Source organism: Mya arenaria, chromosome 1 (assembly GCF_026914265.1).
Source record: "Mya arenaria isolate MELC-2E11 chromosome 1, ASM2691426v1".
NCBI lineage: Eukaryota > Metazoa > Mollusca > Bivalvia > Myida > Myidae > Mya > Mya arenaria.
In genome coordinates this window covers 45,155,907-45,173,431 of record NC_069122.1, presented here as the reverse complement: position 1 = coordinate 45,173,431, position 17,525 = coordinate 45,155,907, and the positions used below count along the sequence as shown (strand labels likewise).

Here is a 17,525-nt window from a genome sequence, read left to right as displayed (position 1 = left end):
GTCCAACTTGCCCTAAAACCTAAATAGGACGCAGACGCCGGGCGAGTAGTATAGCCCTCATTACTCTTCGATTGGTCGAGCCCACAAACAGCAACGGCAGCAGTGATAGAGCGCCAGTATCATACAATTGGTATATCACTTTAAAGATTTTTAAACCTTTTTTTTCCTTACATGTAAATCTTAGTAAAACATGTATGAAAAGTGCCCATACTAAATACAATACATATGCTGTTATATTGAATTGAAGAAGAAAACAACAACTTAGTTTGTAACAATTTATTTCTATGGAAATTAAGGCAAATAATGACTAAAACGTGTAATATTAATAAACATAATGAGACTGTTGACCTCCTTTGAAATCAAATAAACGTTCATGTTAAGGCATGTTTTTATATCTATAACACGGATTTCTTAAAAGCTATAACTTCTCAGGTCACTTTAATCGAAAAATGTGTTCATCTCCCATTTCAACTATAACAAAAGCAGTTGGTCAATCGTAAAACCTCATTTGAATACAACTATCAATATAACCATCAATAAAGGTTTCACTAGTAAAAGCAATGAATAAATGTATCATGAAAAGCAATAGCAATATAGGCTGTTGGCATAGAAACAGTATTGGCATAGAAACAGTGTTGGCATAAAATTCTTGGGAACATCGGTTTACGAATGTATCGTACGATTGCTTTTTCCAGTAGTATAACCAAAATTTGCTTCATTTTGCAGATTCAAAAAAATCAATGAAATTATAAATATTCATCCGTCATTCAACTACAGTTTGTGATCTAACGATATTCGTCGTACTCTCGGTGGAAAGTTGTCCCTATTTAGCCATATTTCTTTACTTAAAACAATCAAAGTATTACATCAATAAAATTCAGCGCATGTATCCGTTCACAAAAAAAGCTGCACTATGGAATTTACATACAGTTTTACATTTTTCTATTATAACTCTTTCAACAGGTATCCGGAAAATGACGTCATCCCATTACCTCTGACTTCACCAACAGTTCCAAGCGGAAACATCATAGTCACATATATCCTGTCACCTCTTTGCAGTCTCAAAATCGTGGTGCCACCGCCTTGATGTTGTATCTCCCCTTTTAAATCATCACATATCACTTTAAACGCAGGCGCGTTGTTTTTATAGATGGCCAGATGCAGAAAGTTGCGTGCAGCACAGACGGCATTGAGTGCAAACATGTAGGTACCAGTCACAGGAGCAGTATAGATCCCAGTTTGTTTATCGTAGGCCCCGCCTATGTCTGTCACAACGTCATCAAACTTAAGAGGCATTTTGGTTTCTACTTCTTGTGGTTTATCCAATGTCACGTAGAAACCGGACTCACCACCATCTGGGAAGACAAGAATAATGGTCGCTATATCTTTATGTAAGTTATGGACATAAGGTTATTGATTAAATCACAAGCTCCTGCATTATTGTAGATATCTTTTTGCAGTTTTCAAGACTCATAAAATTAATTAACTAACTCCAAAGTTATATGTAGTAACCAAATGAAAAATGACTTCATAATTTCAAAATAAGAAGTGCTGCTTTTTTCCGACTTTAGCATTTCCTTTCAACATCAACCATCTATCTGTTACTATTTACAGAATACAAGACATGCATATGAATTGAAGATTTTAAAGCTTTGTTTTTAACGACAAATCCATTATGAATAAGTCTAAATGTGGACTTACCGTATCGTACGTTTGAAAGCTCGGCTTGTCTGGCTTGCCGGGATAAGTCGTCTTTATCTGAAGTGAGATGTCAATTTTAAGTCCATGAACACGTACTTTTTGTGTTTTTAAACATGATGTCAATTAATAATCAATTGTAAGTTATGTTTGTTATCTTAAATGAGACGCCAACTTTTAAAGACGGACTTTGACTCCCAAATAAAATTGACCACAACTAATACAAATGTTTTAATCTACCAAAAAGGATGGTTCAATGTCGAAAACAATGGTTCTTATGGAGGATACCCAGTTTAATTTAGAAGAAAGGTGCAGAAAACACAGTATTTAAAAACAAAACTTCTCACGAAACACGTGCAATGTTTAGTCTAATAAGAAACTCAAATCGCCTCTCATTACCTGGTGACCTCCGAATAGAACTCTTTTTGATAAAACAATTAAACCTATTTTGTTATATGGTGCCAAAATTTGGGGATTTTGGTAACAATAGCATACTGAAAAGGGTTCAACTTAATTACTTAAAATATGTTCATAAATTAAAACGATCAACATCAAACTACATTGTCTATGGCGAAACAGGCATGAAACCCTTTTAATCGATATAGAAGAAAGAAATATAGTTGTTTGGGGAAGACTACATACACCATACAATAATACACTCTCATCACTGATATATAAAGTTATATATAACTATAGCACTTCCATTACATGACAGATAACAAAGAAAAAATATCCCTGGATATATCTCATCAAACGTGACCTGAATAACCTATGGCTTAATCAAGAAGTAATAAATGTGGTTATAAACAATGTAAAGCAAAAGCTAATCGATTTATTTCTAAATGATTGGTTGTCAACTATACAATATGCAAGCAACAGTTTAATTTAACAATTTTTAAAAAGGACTTGGTTTAGAAAAGTATCTCACTAGATTTCCAAATAACCAGTTATTTTCATTCATCAAATTTAGAACAAGAAATCATAGAACGAATAGACGAATTTCATTATTTGTTTGAATGTCAATACTTAGATGAAAGAAAACAGTTTGTAAAACCTTACTTTTATAGACACCCCAATACAAATTAGAAAAACTAATAAATACAAGCAATACGCAAACACAGATAAATCTATATAGATTTGTTAATATTTTTCTTTCCAAAATTATGTAACTATATGTTAATCATTGTGGTTTGCAGATTTTTCACAAACATATATGTATGACATGTGCTGTAGTTTAAAATATTATATGTTAGTTAGAAACAAGCTGCGATGTATTTTTAACATGTCTCTTGTCAGAAAAAACAAAACATTGAATTGAAAACCCTTTGACTTTTTATCATTTTGTCTCGGATAGGTTTTCTCATATATTAAGGGGTTTTCGTATGCCTTTCTGTTCTTTTACAGTATTTCAATCGCCAAATATGATTAAATATATCATTTTTCAAAACGCATTTTCAAATTAGCAACATAATTATTAGATAATCTTTTTACTATGTACAAGTGATTTAAAGGTAATATTTATAATATTGATACAACCTTATTAATTGTGATTTGCCAATTATGTTTTTTGATTTCAAGTGAATGACTCTCCGATACTCGTATTGGGTATCATATGAATTGTAGTTAGAATTTAACAATGTATCTGCCGCCATGTATATATGTTTTGAAAATGACCTCATTTGCCATGTTTATGGTATGAGTGAATAAACGGTGTTTGACTTCACTTGACTCTACCTTATGAGACGATTGTTGATCAAAGTAAATCTTTTAGCACTCACCAATCATTTAATATGTTTACGTTTTTAGCTATTAAATACACGGTTGCAATCATGCTATCAGTAAGTAATATTTTCCATAAAGGCATTATTTAGTACTTAAAAGTTTATCACTCAAAATTGATGTTTGTTATATATGTGTATATATTGATTTTGAACACGTGTCACTTTAAAAAATGCAAACTTCTTGATTGTATTTCCGTCTTCAAATACTGTATTGATTTTTGTACAGCTAGACAAGATCAAATTATCGCTTTGGTTCCTCGGCTTGGTCCTTTACTTACCATTGCATTATTAATATCATTTCATACTTGTATTGTCTGATATTCTATATACGTATTATAATGGTAGTAAAAAATAAAAATATTATCATTTTTGTCATTATTTAAAAAACAATCAGGAGTTCTTACACCTGAAAGATGTCAGCCTGAAAACTAGGCATGAATCTGTTTAAGTAAGAGGGTTAAATGCCCAAAGCAGGTTAAAGGAGATCAGACCCCTATAGAAACGGTATCCAAAGACATTTATATTTTCCTACTGCTTCTGACGCAAATGTCCGAGCAAAACACAACTTTAAAACTGAAAAAAATTGTGAAGTTGAAAGCTCTCGATCTTAATATCAGGCATAATCGTGAACTTTAAAACCCTTGACAAATAACCGATACAAATATATGAAAAGATAACACTAAAAATTATCAAAACAATACCTGTACGAATTTCGAGGCTCTGATGTTGCCGCATTTTGTTAACGATGCGTTCAAGCTCTTCGACCTTTGACAACAATGCAAGATGCTGTTGATCCCAAGGTATGGCCTTTCCGTGTACATCATTAATCAGACATACTGCAAGCAGGGCTCCGATGAAAACTGGATTCATGTTTGATAATCAGTGTTGCAACTAGAAAAAGAATACATTTATGGTTGTTTATCTTCAGGAAAAATTTCATATCAAACAAGATTGAAAGTTTCGTTAAAGGTAACGTGAAAAGCTTTTACATTTTAAAATCCGCTATAAACAAGCCACAAATGATAACAAGTCGTTCAATGATAACATATTGTTTTTTATTTCCTGTTTTACGCTTAATGTAACCATGATGCCGATAGGTTCAAAGCATGTGAACATTTTCAGAATTAAATCATCTTAAAATAATGCTATTTGTTGTGTTATTTAAGAACCAGAATATTTTGGAAGGCACAGTTGCCGCCATCGTCGGCAACCACGAAACATTCTTTCGTTATACTTCATTCACTACGGAGTCTTGTGCAGTAGTGATATGGGGGTGACACGACGGTGAGTTTCCGAATGTCACATTGGTTAATACGAGCTTACGAAGAAAATACCAATGTCATGTAGTTCATTTCTGTGACAAGTTCATTTGTTACTTTTTATCAGTTTACAAAGTCAGTGTGTGGTAACACGTGACTTCACATGGGTCACCGCAGGTCACAACCGATGTAAAGACAAAAGTTAATGACGTTAATTTCTTAATAACTTTTTTGATAGAAAAGATATAAAATATTTCTTAGCCTATAAAAGACTATGCTTTATTTCTGCTTCTTTATGTGTGCAATATTTTATATTTGTTTGTATTTTAATGATGCAATCCTTGGCCAACATTTCAGCGTTGCATCGTTTTACAAACGTTGAAATTTTTGCCAATGGTTGCATTGTTTACATCGGTTGTGACCCGTGGTGACCCATGTGAGAACCCCTTGAAGTCATTCAAGGTTTCATTTTAGAGTTACAAAATGTTAAGTTTTAATGATTTTTTAATTTTCAATGTGAGCTTTTTAAAATAAACATTTTTTTTTTAAATACAAACAAATAAAATCAATAACCATATTAACATTTTGTTTTATCACACCCCTTTCATATATATTATATGACTTACCTTAATGCACTAACACTTCTTTGCTTCCTATTGATGGATAAATTACCTTAATCCATTAATACATCTTTGCATCCAAATGATGGATGACTTACCTTAATGCACTAACACATCTTTGCATCCAAATGATGGATGACTTACCTTAATGCACTAACACATCTGTGTATCCAAATGATTGATTACTTACCTTAATTTACTTACACATCTTTGCATCCTAATGTTGAATGACTAACCTTAATGCACGAACACATCTTTGCATACAAATGATGGATGACTAAATTTAATGCACATAGACGTTTGATTCCTAATGATGGGTGGTTTACCTTCATGTACTAATACATCTTTGCTTCCTAATGATGGATGGCTAACCTCAATAAACTAACAAATCTTTGCATCCAAATGATGGATGCCTCACCTCAATGTACTCACACATCTTTGCTTTCTAATGATGGATGGCTAACCTCAAAGTACTAACACATCCTTGCATCCTCATGATGGATGGCTTACCTCAATGAACTAACACATCTTTGCATCCTAGTGATGGATGGCTTACCTTTATGCACTTACACATCTTTGCTTCCTATTGATGGATGACTTACCTTAATATTCTAACGATTGTCCTAATGATGGATGGCTTTCTTAATGTACTAACACAGCTTTGCATCCTAATGATGGATGGCTTACTTAATGTACTAACACATCTTAGCATCCTGCTGGTTGATGGCATACCTCAATGTACAAACACATCTTTGCATCCTCATGATGGATAGCTTACCTCAATGTACTAACACATCTTTGCATACAAATGATGGATGACTAAATTTAATGAACATAGACGTTTGATTCCCAATGATGGGTGGTTTACCTTCATGTACTAATACATCTTTGCTTCCTAATGATGGATGGCTAACCTCAATAAACTAACAAATCTTTGCATCCAAATGATGGATGCCTAACTTCAATGATCTAACACATCTTTGCTTTCTAATGATGGATGGCTAACCTCAATGTACTAACACATCTTTGCTTCCTATTGATGAATGACTTATCTTAATGTACTAACGATTGTCCTAATGATGGATGGCTTTCTTAATGTACTAACACAGCTTTGCATCCTAATGATGGATGGCTGACTTAATGTACTAACACTTCTTAGCATCATGATGATGGATAGCTTACCTCAATGTACTAACACATCTTTGCTCCCAATGATGGATGGCTTACCTTAAGTTACTAACACATCTTTGCATCTTATGATGGATGTCTTACCTCAATGTACTAACACATCTTTGCATCCAAATGATGGATGGCTTACCTCAATGTACCAACACATCTTTGCTTCCTAATGATGGATGGCTTACTTTAACTCGCTTGTCTGCCAAAACAAACAAAACTAACAAGGCTTACCTGAAACAACTGAAAAATAACTCGTTTGTTCACTTCAGACTGTGTGTTTGATATATATATATATACAACCCGTCCATACCTTTTATAGTTTCGACGGGATTGCAAAAGTATTCCTAAAATAGCTGAAGAAGTAGTCATAAAACTACTAATTTATTACAAATATTAACCCTATTTCGCAATTCACCGTATAAAACCAACGACCACGCATTTGCTATCATTTTAAGTAAATAGATCGAATGGCTTTTCACGACATGATTCAGATAATTATTTCAGATGAGTGTTTAAAATGTTATGACACCTCAATTTAAGGATTACTTTTAAATATGGGTTTGGGCAGGACGTTAACAATACCTTTTTGTGTGTGTGTAAATTGCAGATAATTTACTTCTACGCTAGCCGTATGAAATGGCCCAGCACTAATCAAATGATCTATAAACATTTATATATCAATTTATTTATCTCACCTGTAGTGGCGAGGTGTTGTTATAGGCCGTAGTTCTACTTATGAGCACCCACGCCAGGCCAGTCATGTGAGTTGGTGTCTCTCAAAATTTCCAAAATCACCAAATGGAGTTCAACTATAAAGATTTACATTAGCACACACGTAAAGCAACGATTTTTTTTAAATGCATGTAGGATGAGACAATCAGATGTAACGACATAATGGCACGTTTTTTTTCTGACTCATAGAAATTGAAAAGACAGTTTTCGCACAGAGAAATATCCAACAATAGTATCAAAATAGTCAATAAGCGGACGTTTGACCTTCCATAGGTCTAAATATTCGGCATAACCTAATTGTGTTATGGGCCTGAACAACTTTGCAAATTATGAAGTGTATTGAATGCAATGTATTGGTGTTTAGGTGAACAGTCTTACTTGCCCTAAAACGTAAATAGGACACAGACGCCGGGCGAGTAGTATAGCCCTCATTACTCTTCGATTGGTCGAGCCCACAAACAGCAACGGCAGCAGTGATTGAGCGACGGTATCATACAATTGGTATATCACTTTTAAGATTTTTTTAAACCTTTTTCCTTACATGTAAATCTTAGTAAAACATGTATGAAAAGGTGCCCATACTATTTATAATACATATGTTGCTATATTGAAGTGAAGAAGAAAACAACAACTTAGTTTGTAACAATTTATTTCTATGGAAATTAAGGCAAATAATGACTAATACGTGTAATATTAATAAACAAAATGAGATTGTTGACCTCTTTTGAAATCAAATAAACTTTCATGTTAAGGCATGTTTATATATATATATATATATATATATATATATATATATATATATATATATATATATATATAACACGGATTTCTTAAAAGCTATAACTTCTCAGGTCACTTCAATCGAAACATGTGTTCATCTCCCATTTCAACTATAACAAAAGCAGTTGGTCAATCGTAAAACCTCATTTGAATACAACGCTCAATATAACCATCAATAAAGGTTTCACTTGTAAAAGCAATGAATAAATGTATCATGAAAAGCAATAGCAATATAGGCCGTTGGCATAGAAACAGTATTGGCACAGAAACAGTGTTGGCATAAAATTCTTGGGAACATCGGTTTACGAATGTATCGTACGATTGCTTTTTCCAGTAGTATAACCGAAATTTGACTCATATTGCAGTTTCAAAAAATCAATAAAATTATAAATATTAATTCAGCATTCAACTACAGTTTGTAATCTAACGATATTCGTCGTACTCTCGGTGGAAAGATGTCCCTATTTAGCCTTATTTTTTACTTAAAACAATCAAAGAATTACATCAATAAAATTCAGCGCATGTACCAGTTCACAAAAAAAGCTGCATTATGGAATTTACATACAGTTTTACATTTTTCTATTATAACTCTTTCAACAGATATCCGGAAAATGACGTCATCCCATTACCTCGGACTTCACCAACAGTTCCAAGCGGAAACATCATAGTCACATATATCCTGTCACCTCTTTGCAGTCTCAAAATCGTGGTAGCACCGCCTTGATTTTGTATCTCCCCTTTCAAATCATCACATATTACTTTAAACGCAGGCGCGTTGTTTTTATAGATGGCCAGATGCAGAAAGTTGCGTGCAGCACAGACGGCATTGAGTGCAAACATGTAGGTACCAGTCACAGGAGCAGTATAGATCCCGGTTTGTGTATCATAAGCCCCGCCTATGTTTGTCACAACATCATCAAACTTAAGAATCATTTTGGTTTCTACTTCTTGTGGTTTATCCAAGGTCACGTAAAAACCGGACTCACCACCATCTGGGAAGACAAGAATAATGGCCGCTATATGTTTATGTAAGTTATGGGTGGAAAGGTTATTGATGACATCACAAGCTCCTGCATTATTGCAGGTTTTTGTAGTTTAAAATACTCATAAAATTCATTAACTTTCCAATGACCTATGTAGTAACCAAATAAAAAATGACTCCATAATTTTAAAATAAAAATTACTATGTGCTGCTATTTTCCGACTTTAACATTTCTTTTCAACATCAGCCAACATCATCTATTTGTTACTATTTATAGAATACAAGACAAGGACATGATATTTGCTTATTCGGATAAAATGGCGTTCTTTCTTTATGCGTTATGAATTGAAGATTTTAAAGCATAGTTTATGACGACAAATTTATTATAAATAAGTCTTAATTTGGACGTACCGTATTGTACGTTTAAAAGCTCTGCTGGTCTGGCTGACTCAGATAATTCGTCTTCATCTGAAGTGAAATGTCAATTTTTAGTTCTTGTACGCGTACTTTTTGTGTTTTCTAAACATGATGTCAATTATTAATCAATTTTAACTATTGTGTGTGCTAACTTCTTAAATGAGATGCCAACTTTTAAAGATGCCCTCTTTCTCCCAAATACGATTTACCACAATTTATACAAATGTTTTATTATAACATAAAGGATGATTAAATGTCGAAAAAATGGTTCTCATGGAGAATACCTAGTTTAATTTAAAAGAAAGGTGCAGAAAACTCGTAATTTCTACCTTATGAGATGATTGTTCATGACAGTAATTTTTTAGCACTCACCAATGATTTAATATTTTTACGTTTTCAGCTAGTAAATACACGGTTGCGATCTTGTTACCAGTAATTAATAGTTTCAATTAAGGCATTATTTAGTAAGTAAGGTTTATCACTCAAAATTGATGCTTGTTATACATATGTTTGTATTGATTTTAAATAAGAGTGTCCCTTTAAATAATGCAAACTTCTTCATTGTATCTCCGTCTTTAAATACTGTATTGATGTTTGTACTGCTAGCCAAGATCAAAGTATGGCTTTGGTTCCTCGGCTTAGTCCTTTACTTACCATCTCATTATTAACATTGTCTGATATTCTATATACGTCTTAAAATGGTAGAAACGAAACAAATATTTTCATACTTGTCATAGTTTTCAAAAACAAGTGTTCTAACAGCTGAAAGATGTAAGTCCTGAAAGCTATGCATGAATCTGTTTGAGTATAAGGGTTTAATGCCCAAAACAGGTTAAAGGAGATAAGACCCCAATAGAAACGGTCACTAAATACATTTATATTCTCCTACTGCTTATATATGACGCAAATGTCCGAGAAAAACACAAATCTTTAAAACTGAACAAAATTGTGAAGTTGAAAGCTCTTGGTCTTAATATCATGATTAATCATGAACTTTAAAACCCTTGACAAATAACCTATATGAATTTAAGAAAAAAAAGCACTAACAATTATCAATACATTATCTGTACGAATTTCAAGGCTTTGATGTTGCCGCATTTCTTTAACGATACGTTCAAGCCTCGTGACCTTTGACAACAACACACGATGCTGTTGGTCGTAAGGTATGGCATTTCCGTGTATACCGCTACTCAGACATACTGCAAGCAGGGCTCCGAAGAAAACTGGATTCATGTTTGATAATCTGTGTTGTATCTAGAAAAAGAATACATATATGGTTGTTTATTGTTAGGAATACTCTCATTTTAAACTCTAATGAAAGTTTCGATAAAGGTGACGTGAAAAGCTTTTACATTTTAAAATCCGCTATAAACTAGCCATAAATGATAACAAGTCGTTCAAAGATAACGTATTGTTTACTTCCTGTTTAGAGCTTAATGTAACCATGTTACAGATTGGTAATTCTTCAAAGCATGTGAACATTTTCAGAATTAAATCATCTTTAAATAATGTTATTTGTTGTGTCATTTAAGAACCGGAATGTTTTGGAAGGCACAGTTTGCGCCATCGTCGGCAATCACAGTCCATTCTTCCGTTAGACCCCATTCACAACGAAGTCGTTTGCAGAAGTGTATCATGATTATCCGACGATAAGTTTCCGATAATCACATTGGTTAATACGAGCGTATGAAGAAAATACCAATGACACGTTTTACACTTCTGTGACAATTTAATTTGTTATTTTAATTAGGTAGGGTGATATATTTAAGGCAATCCATCTATCATAAATACCAGCAAAGCTTTGTTAAGTCATTTTAAAGTTAGAAAATGTTAAAGATGCAGTCTTATTCCCAAACAATGTACCGCAAATTAATACAGTTGTTTTAATTTACTGAAAAGAATGAATAAATAACGAAATGAATGGGGTTTTTGAAGGATACCGTGTTTGGTTTGAAACACGTTTTTTTCTACCTTGTGAGACGAAAGTTGATCACTGTAAATCACCAGTCATTTGATATGTGTACTAACACATCTTTGCATCTTAACGATGGATGGCTTTAGCACATCTTTGCATCTTAACGATGGATGGTTTTAGCACATATTTGCACCCTAACGATGGATGGCTTACCTTAATGCACAAACACATCGTTGCATCCTAATGATGGATGGCTTACCTTAGTGCACTTACACATCGTTGCATCCTCATGATGGATGGCTTACCTTAATGCACTTACACATCGTTGCATCCTTATGATAGATGGCTTACCTTAACTCGCTTGTCTGCCGAAACAAACAAAACTAACAAGAACTGCATATTACCTAAAAAACTGCATATTAATTCGTTTGTTCACTACTGATTGCGTGTTTATAATATATACAGAAGTCGTCCATACCTTTTATTCTTTCACCTGGGGTTTAAAACTTTGCCTTAAATAGCTGAATCAGTCATTAAGCTATTACTCATTTAAAAGCTATTTCGCAATTATATTAAAACATCCACGCATCCGGTATCATTTAAATTAAACAGATTGAATGGCATTTTACTACATTATTCAGATAATAATTTTAGATAAGGGATAAAAATAACCTCAAATTAAAGATATTTTGATGTATTGGTTTCGTCAGGAAGTAAATAATACCCTTAACACTAACGGATTTTCATTTGAATAAAGAAGAAATAGTTCGAAATGGTCTAATCACTTATGAAATGATTCATAAATCTAACTCTTTATTTTACCGGTGAATGATTACGTATTGTGACATGTTTACGCATAAATATAAGTGCAACTCATTTGTTTCGAGTTTGTTTTCAGTCATGGTTTTAGTTACGTTTTCCCACGACCGATTCATGGCGGATCGTGTATACATTTGGTAATAAGGCATCTGCGTGAACACTGTCGATGAGCTGCTGCGATATGCTACTAATATGTCAACATGTATTATTGTGCATTCGTAACTTAATCGGTCATAATCTTTCGGACATCGGGTAGGCATTCCTTTCCTTATATGGGTAATCGTTGATGATCTTGAAAGGAATCATAGCGAATGGACAGGCTTTCTCTATAATTCAATACGATTTAGTACGTATTTGGGGATTGTGACAGACACTTAAGCATGCTTGTGGAATCTTCATCAGTCGCACAACGTACAGAATAGAACAGAACAGAACATTTATTTACCAGAATATCATACACCCATGTGGCCGAATATCATACCAAGTTCAAAACTTGTGTACATATTTTTACATACATATGCAATTTTATACAATACAGACAACATAACATAACAATAATATCAATAAACAATATCATATAAATACATATGAAATACTTCAAAGTTCGAAAGCCTTGTATATATACACACTTAGATTTTTCAAAAAAATATTTTTCTGTATTGATCAAATCAACTAATTAATTCATACTAGAATGCTGTCTATAGTAATTAGGTCATAACTCTTAGGTCATTATACAATGTGCATTCTATTAAAGAACAAACCGTGCATATACGCTCATTTAGAGGCGTCGATTAAAGTCTATTCCATCGACCCGTTTCAATTCTTAATCTATGTGAAGACACCGACATTCTAAATTTAATAGTATTTGATATGTTGAGATATGGTTGAAATCTAAATCCTGACACATATTTGTAAAATCTAGCCCTACTGGACATTTCTAATCTACTTTGCCAATATTGTATAAAATTATCTGTTAACATTTGTTTTGCTAAACACAAAAATGGCTTAGCATTTCGACTCTCTTGAACAAACCCAGGCATCATATGGACCTAGACTACAGAGCAGGTCTTTTGTGAGTGAACACCAATTTGGTTTCTTAGCGTGCTGTTTCATATATGTTTTCCGCATGTTATAAACCTTTTCATAATACTTACTATCATTGCTTTCGTATAGATTCACACGGTATTAAATTATACTCATATGCCTAATGGTCTTAAACATTTTGTTTCGTCTTTCTGACACTGAGAAGACCTTTACAGAAATGTAAATGAACCGGTTCAACTTTATTGCGAAAATAAATATATGCTTAACTGACGTGTTAGTAAACTTATACAATAGGGTTATTAGTACTGCATTTTGATCCGGGAGGTTGTATTCGATTCGAGGGGATTTTTGCAGATTCGGATTTCACGAGGCGCAAGCCGAGTGCAATCAAAATCTCCTAAATTCACGAGAGTAGAATACGACAATCCGGATAAAAACGCAGTACTTATAACCTTTTATTATATACATTACTGGTTAGATCATTTAAAAGTCACATGCTTTCATAATAATAGTTATTTTAACGACGCACTATTTTGTTTAATGACGTCATTTTTACATCGCCCACCGATATCTGTAATGTCGTGACGTCACAAGTGTGTAATACGGCCGTATTGCACTGGAGTGGAATACGGACGACCGTATTTTGCGATATGTATTGCGTGTGGATTTATGATGGGTATATAATAAATATATATATTATTGTAAGTATAGCTTTCAGTGCTTTACCAGCTCATGTTGTTTGAGCAACAAAAAACGACCCTCCATTGCTAAACACAATACAAAGGTACGACAACCTGTTTGTAATTTCTATTTCAACATTGTTGAAATAAAACTTCTCAGTCGTCTTCCTTCATAAAAGATCATAATTTTAGTTTTATTAGTATTTACTACACGCTTCCATTTGTTACAATGTTCAAGTAAAGCGTCTGAACTTAATTAAAGTTCATTTTGAGAATTTGTCAATATAACAATATCATCAGCATATAGAATAAGAAATATTTTAAACATATCAACATTTATGAGATCTAGGCCGATTTTTCACTAAGTTGAAATTATTCACTTAGAAGCTTTATGAATACGACCACAGTAGTCAAATGTATCAAACTGGCCATATCTTTGGTTTGTTTAGTTTTTTTGGGGATAAGAGTAAAGTTTGTGTACTTAAACTGGTTTAAACCCCCCGTAAATTTACATTTAACTGACCGTTACAAGGTGGTACCTAACAATCCTTGATAAACATACCTGGTATGCGCGCAGGTAGTCTTAAGACCGCAAACTCCAAAGAACTACTTCTATTCATGTCGTTTTAACCCATTTTTTTGTCTCAATGCGCTCTATGTTTAGCAGAAAGACGTCGAAACCATACAAATGGATTGGTCGTGTTGCAGTCCGAGTATGAGTTTTTGCTTGTTCGGCTATTTCCGCGCTGTAATTATGTATCCCGGCGTTTTATTTTTAGCAGAATAATACGACTGTTTTTAGACCGTTATATTTATCAGATTAATGAGGGTCAAGATAATGGAGGCTCTGGTAGGAAGATAACATACAGTATTGATATTCACTCTAGTTTACCCCATGATGTTTCAGAAATTATTACCGACCGCAAGTGTCCCATCGCCTGCAGAATTTGTTATTTAAACCCGACGTGACCCTGAAGCACGCTTATTTGTTATGGTGATTTTTTTTTACTTTTATGAGATAAGAAACAAATATAATTATTGTCTTAGTGTTAAAATAGTTGCATCTCAGGTTTCACATTGCTAATGCTTCAAATACTATACATTGTAATTTACCTGCTACACAATAACAAGATATTATCCTTTCTATGATTTTAGGCATTTATATTTCTAATGAGATGTTTTCATTTTTGCATAAAAAGCTTCGTTACGGTGTATTCTTGGCATAGTTTTAGTCATTAGGCTTTCAATTTATATAAGCACACATGCCCTGATACGAGTCATGCATACGTTTGGTGAAGCAAAGTTGTTCGGATTAAACCTGTTTAACATCCAAAGAGTACGAAGCATTCATAACATCACTAGTACTGTTTCTACATAGGTACTTACATTAGACATAAATAACAATAAATTTATCAATAAACTTTAAAAAGCACAATCATATTCTCATTCATAAAAACAGACTAGTTCCGATAATCTAAAAATAGTTTCAACTTCATTAACTGACCGCATGTTTGTCCTCACCGCGGGAAAACGACCATCTGATAAGTTCTGCTTTTTAAAGGTATTATTGCTAAAGTTTCTCGTAAAAATAAAATCATTTTCCTTAAAGAATTAAAACGTGTAAGTTCATAAATTTTGTCTAACGTATGCTATCTAATCAAAACACCGAAAAACCTTTAGACGCGATTGAAAAGAGCATTTACTGTAACTTCAAATACATTGGGATATGTCGACTGAATTGATATAAAGCTGTGCATTTTGAATGTAATTATTGCTGAAGTTGTTTGTAAAAAAAATGATTTTCCCTAAACAAAACGTATATGTTAATAAAAGGAAATGATGTTTATGATGTATTGTATTTTCCTATCGTATGATATCTAATCAAAGCAAAGGAAAACCTTTAGAAACGATTGAAATGGGGCATGCATTGTAACATTAAAAACAAGGGGATGGGGGATTGCGACGATTTAAGTGACATTTACAAAAATAAAATGACACAAGACGCCATAACGATATAGATATGTTTGTTTCTTCGCCCAGTGTGGGCACAACCGCTGTCAGCACATTTTCACTATTATTTATGTGCTCTTCACCCATTCCCATAGTTCAAATAAAATTTGCAAATCTCACATATTTGCCCGCAGATAGCCTTTCAGCGCCTAGCGCTTTGATTATATACAGTATGTATGTGCTGTGCTGCTTGTGGAGTTTTTTGCTGTTCTTCCATGTTCTTGTTTGTGATTTTATGTTCTATGTCTTTGGCGTTTACTCAGTGCCATTAAACCGGGTTTATGTTTAAACTTTTTGCTACTGAGCTTGTTTCTGTAGCTTTTCGCATTAATATTGGTAAAAGTTGGCCAAAATAGATATTGACTGGTGCATATTTATCAACGAAAAAAATCAACCAGCAAACCCTTTAAACGTGCATCCTATCGATAAGCAGGGTTTAAACCATTGGCTGTAAGTATATTAACGTATATGTTAAGAAGAGATTTATAACTGCATCCTGTTCACATGTAACACAATTACGATGACTCATCCTTGTCATATGTATACAAAGTCCATGAAAAAACCATGGTGACCGAGGTGGAAATGTAAATCATAATGAATTTACGAATTAAAAAGCGCTGGGCTTTATTCTCCATGCATATCAATGTATCTTAATGCGTTCTCGAGTAGCAGTGAAGCAATTTTATGTAATTTTCTGTTTTTTTTTAACCCAATAACTTCTCACTGTATAACCTCAAACTCTTTGATCTTTATGTGCAGACAATTGGTTTTGTGAACGTAAACCGAAATCAGTACTGATTAGTCAATAGTTATTAACCAAGAATTACTATCACCCAATAAACTCACTTAAATGTGCAAACTAGCCTCAAGATAACCGTTGACAATTTATTCTATAGTTTTATACAATTGGCTCCTGAGCGTAAAACGTGTGTGCGTTTGGTATAGATATGAGTAATTTTAAAATCAACAAGACACTGTTTATAAGCAAAACATGATGGAGAATCGAGCCGTAGTATTCACAAATATAAAGGACCAGGTGCGCTAAAATTCGAGTACAAATCTTTGCATTTCTAAAACTATCTATTTATTATTATTCTTAATATGCACGGAATGTGGGTTAATTGAGCCTTTCAATCAGTCCCTTTTGTGTTGCTGAGAATTGCGTTTTTAGGTGTTGAAAGTCGAAAAAGGTGTCTTGATATTTCCAAATTGAAGGAGTACAGAATGTGATGGTGAATGTGGTGTTTTTTATCTGTGAAATTAGCCAGCATCACAAGTCAGCATGAACCGAGCTATGACAAAATTTCAACATAAAAAATGTCCAAAATGAGGCTACTTTAGCAAAGATTTGGCGCGCTTTCCTATAAAAAAATACCATTAACTCATTTATATATATCATTAAATGAACAAAAAAACATGAAAATTGAAATATATTTCACCCTGTAAACACCTAAAGTAGATATTTCACTCGTGACCACACCACTCGTGACCACACCACTCGTGAAATATAGCTTTTGGTGCTCAATCTGTAAATTAATATTACAATCGTATACTTAAAGAAACAATTATCATCTACGATGTCTTGTGATGTTTCTCGATTACTGTATAT

At 33.4% G+C, this 17,525-nt stretch overlaps 1 protein-coding gene across 2 annotated transcripts; it reads right to left on the bottom strand.

Annotated features, from left to right (window-relative positions):
• Positions 1-274: 274 nt before the first annotated feature.
• On the bottom strand, positions 275-6,817 carry LOC128240774 (collagen alpha-1(VIII) chain-like). 2 transcript variants are annotated; one of them, XM_052957640.1, is made up of 4 exons: positions 6,769-6,817; positions 4,181-4,370; positions 1,702-1,758; positions 275-1,355 (listed from the first exon to the last, which is right to left on the bottom strand). In XM_052957640.1, exons 2-4 carry the CDS (start codon positions 4,347-4,349, stop codon positions 946-948), a joined length of 636 nt encoding a protein of 211 aa, XP_052813600.1. In that variant the 5' UTR covers positions 4,350-4,370; positions 6,769-6,817; the 3' UTR covers positions 275-945. The 2 variants fall into 2 exon arrangements, with proteins under 2 accessions (XP_052813600.1, XP_052813610.1); XM_052957650.1 differs by having other exon boundaries at positions 6,677-6,787.
• Positions 6,818-17,525: the final 10,708 nt, after the last annotated feature.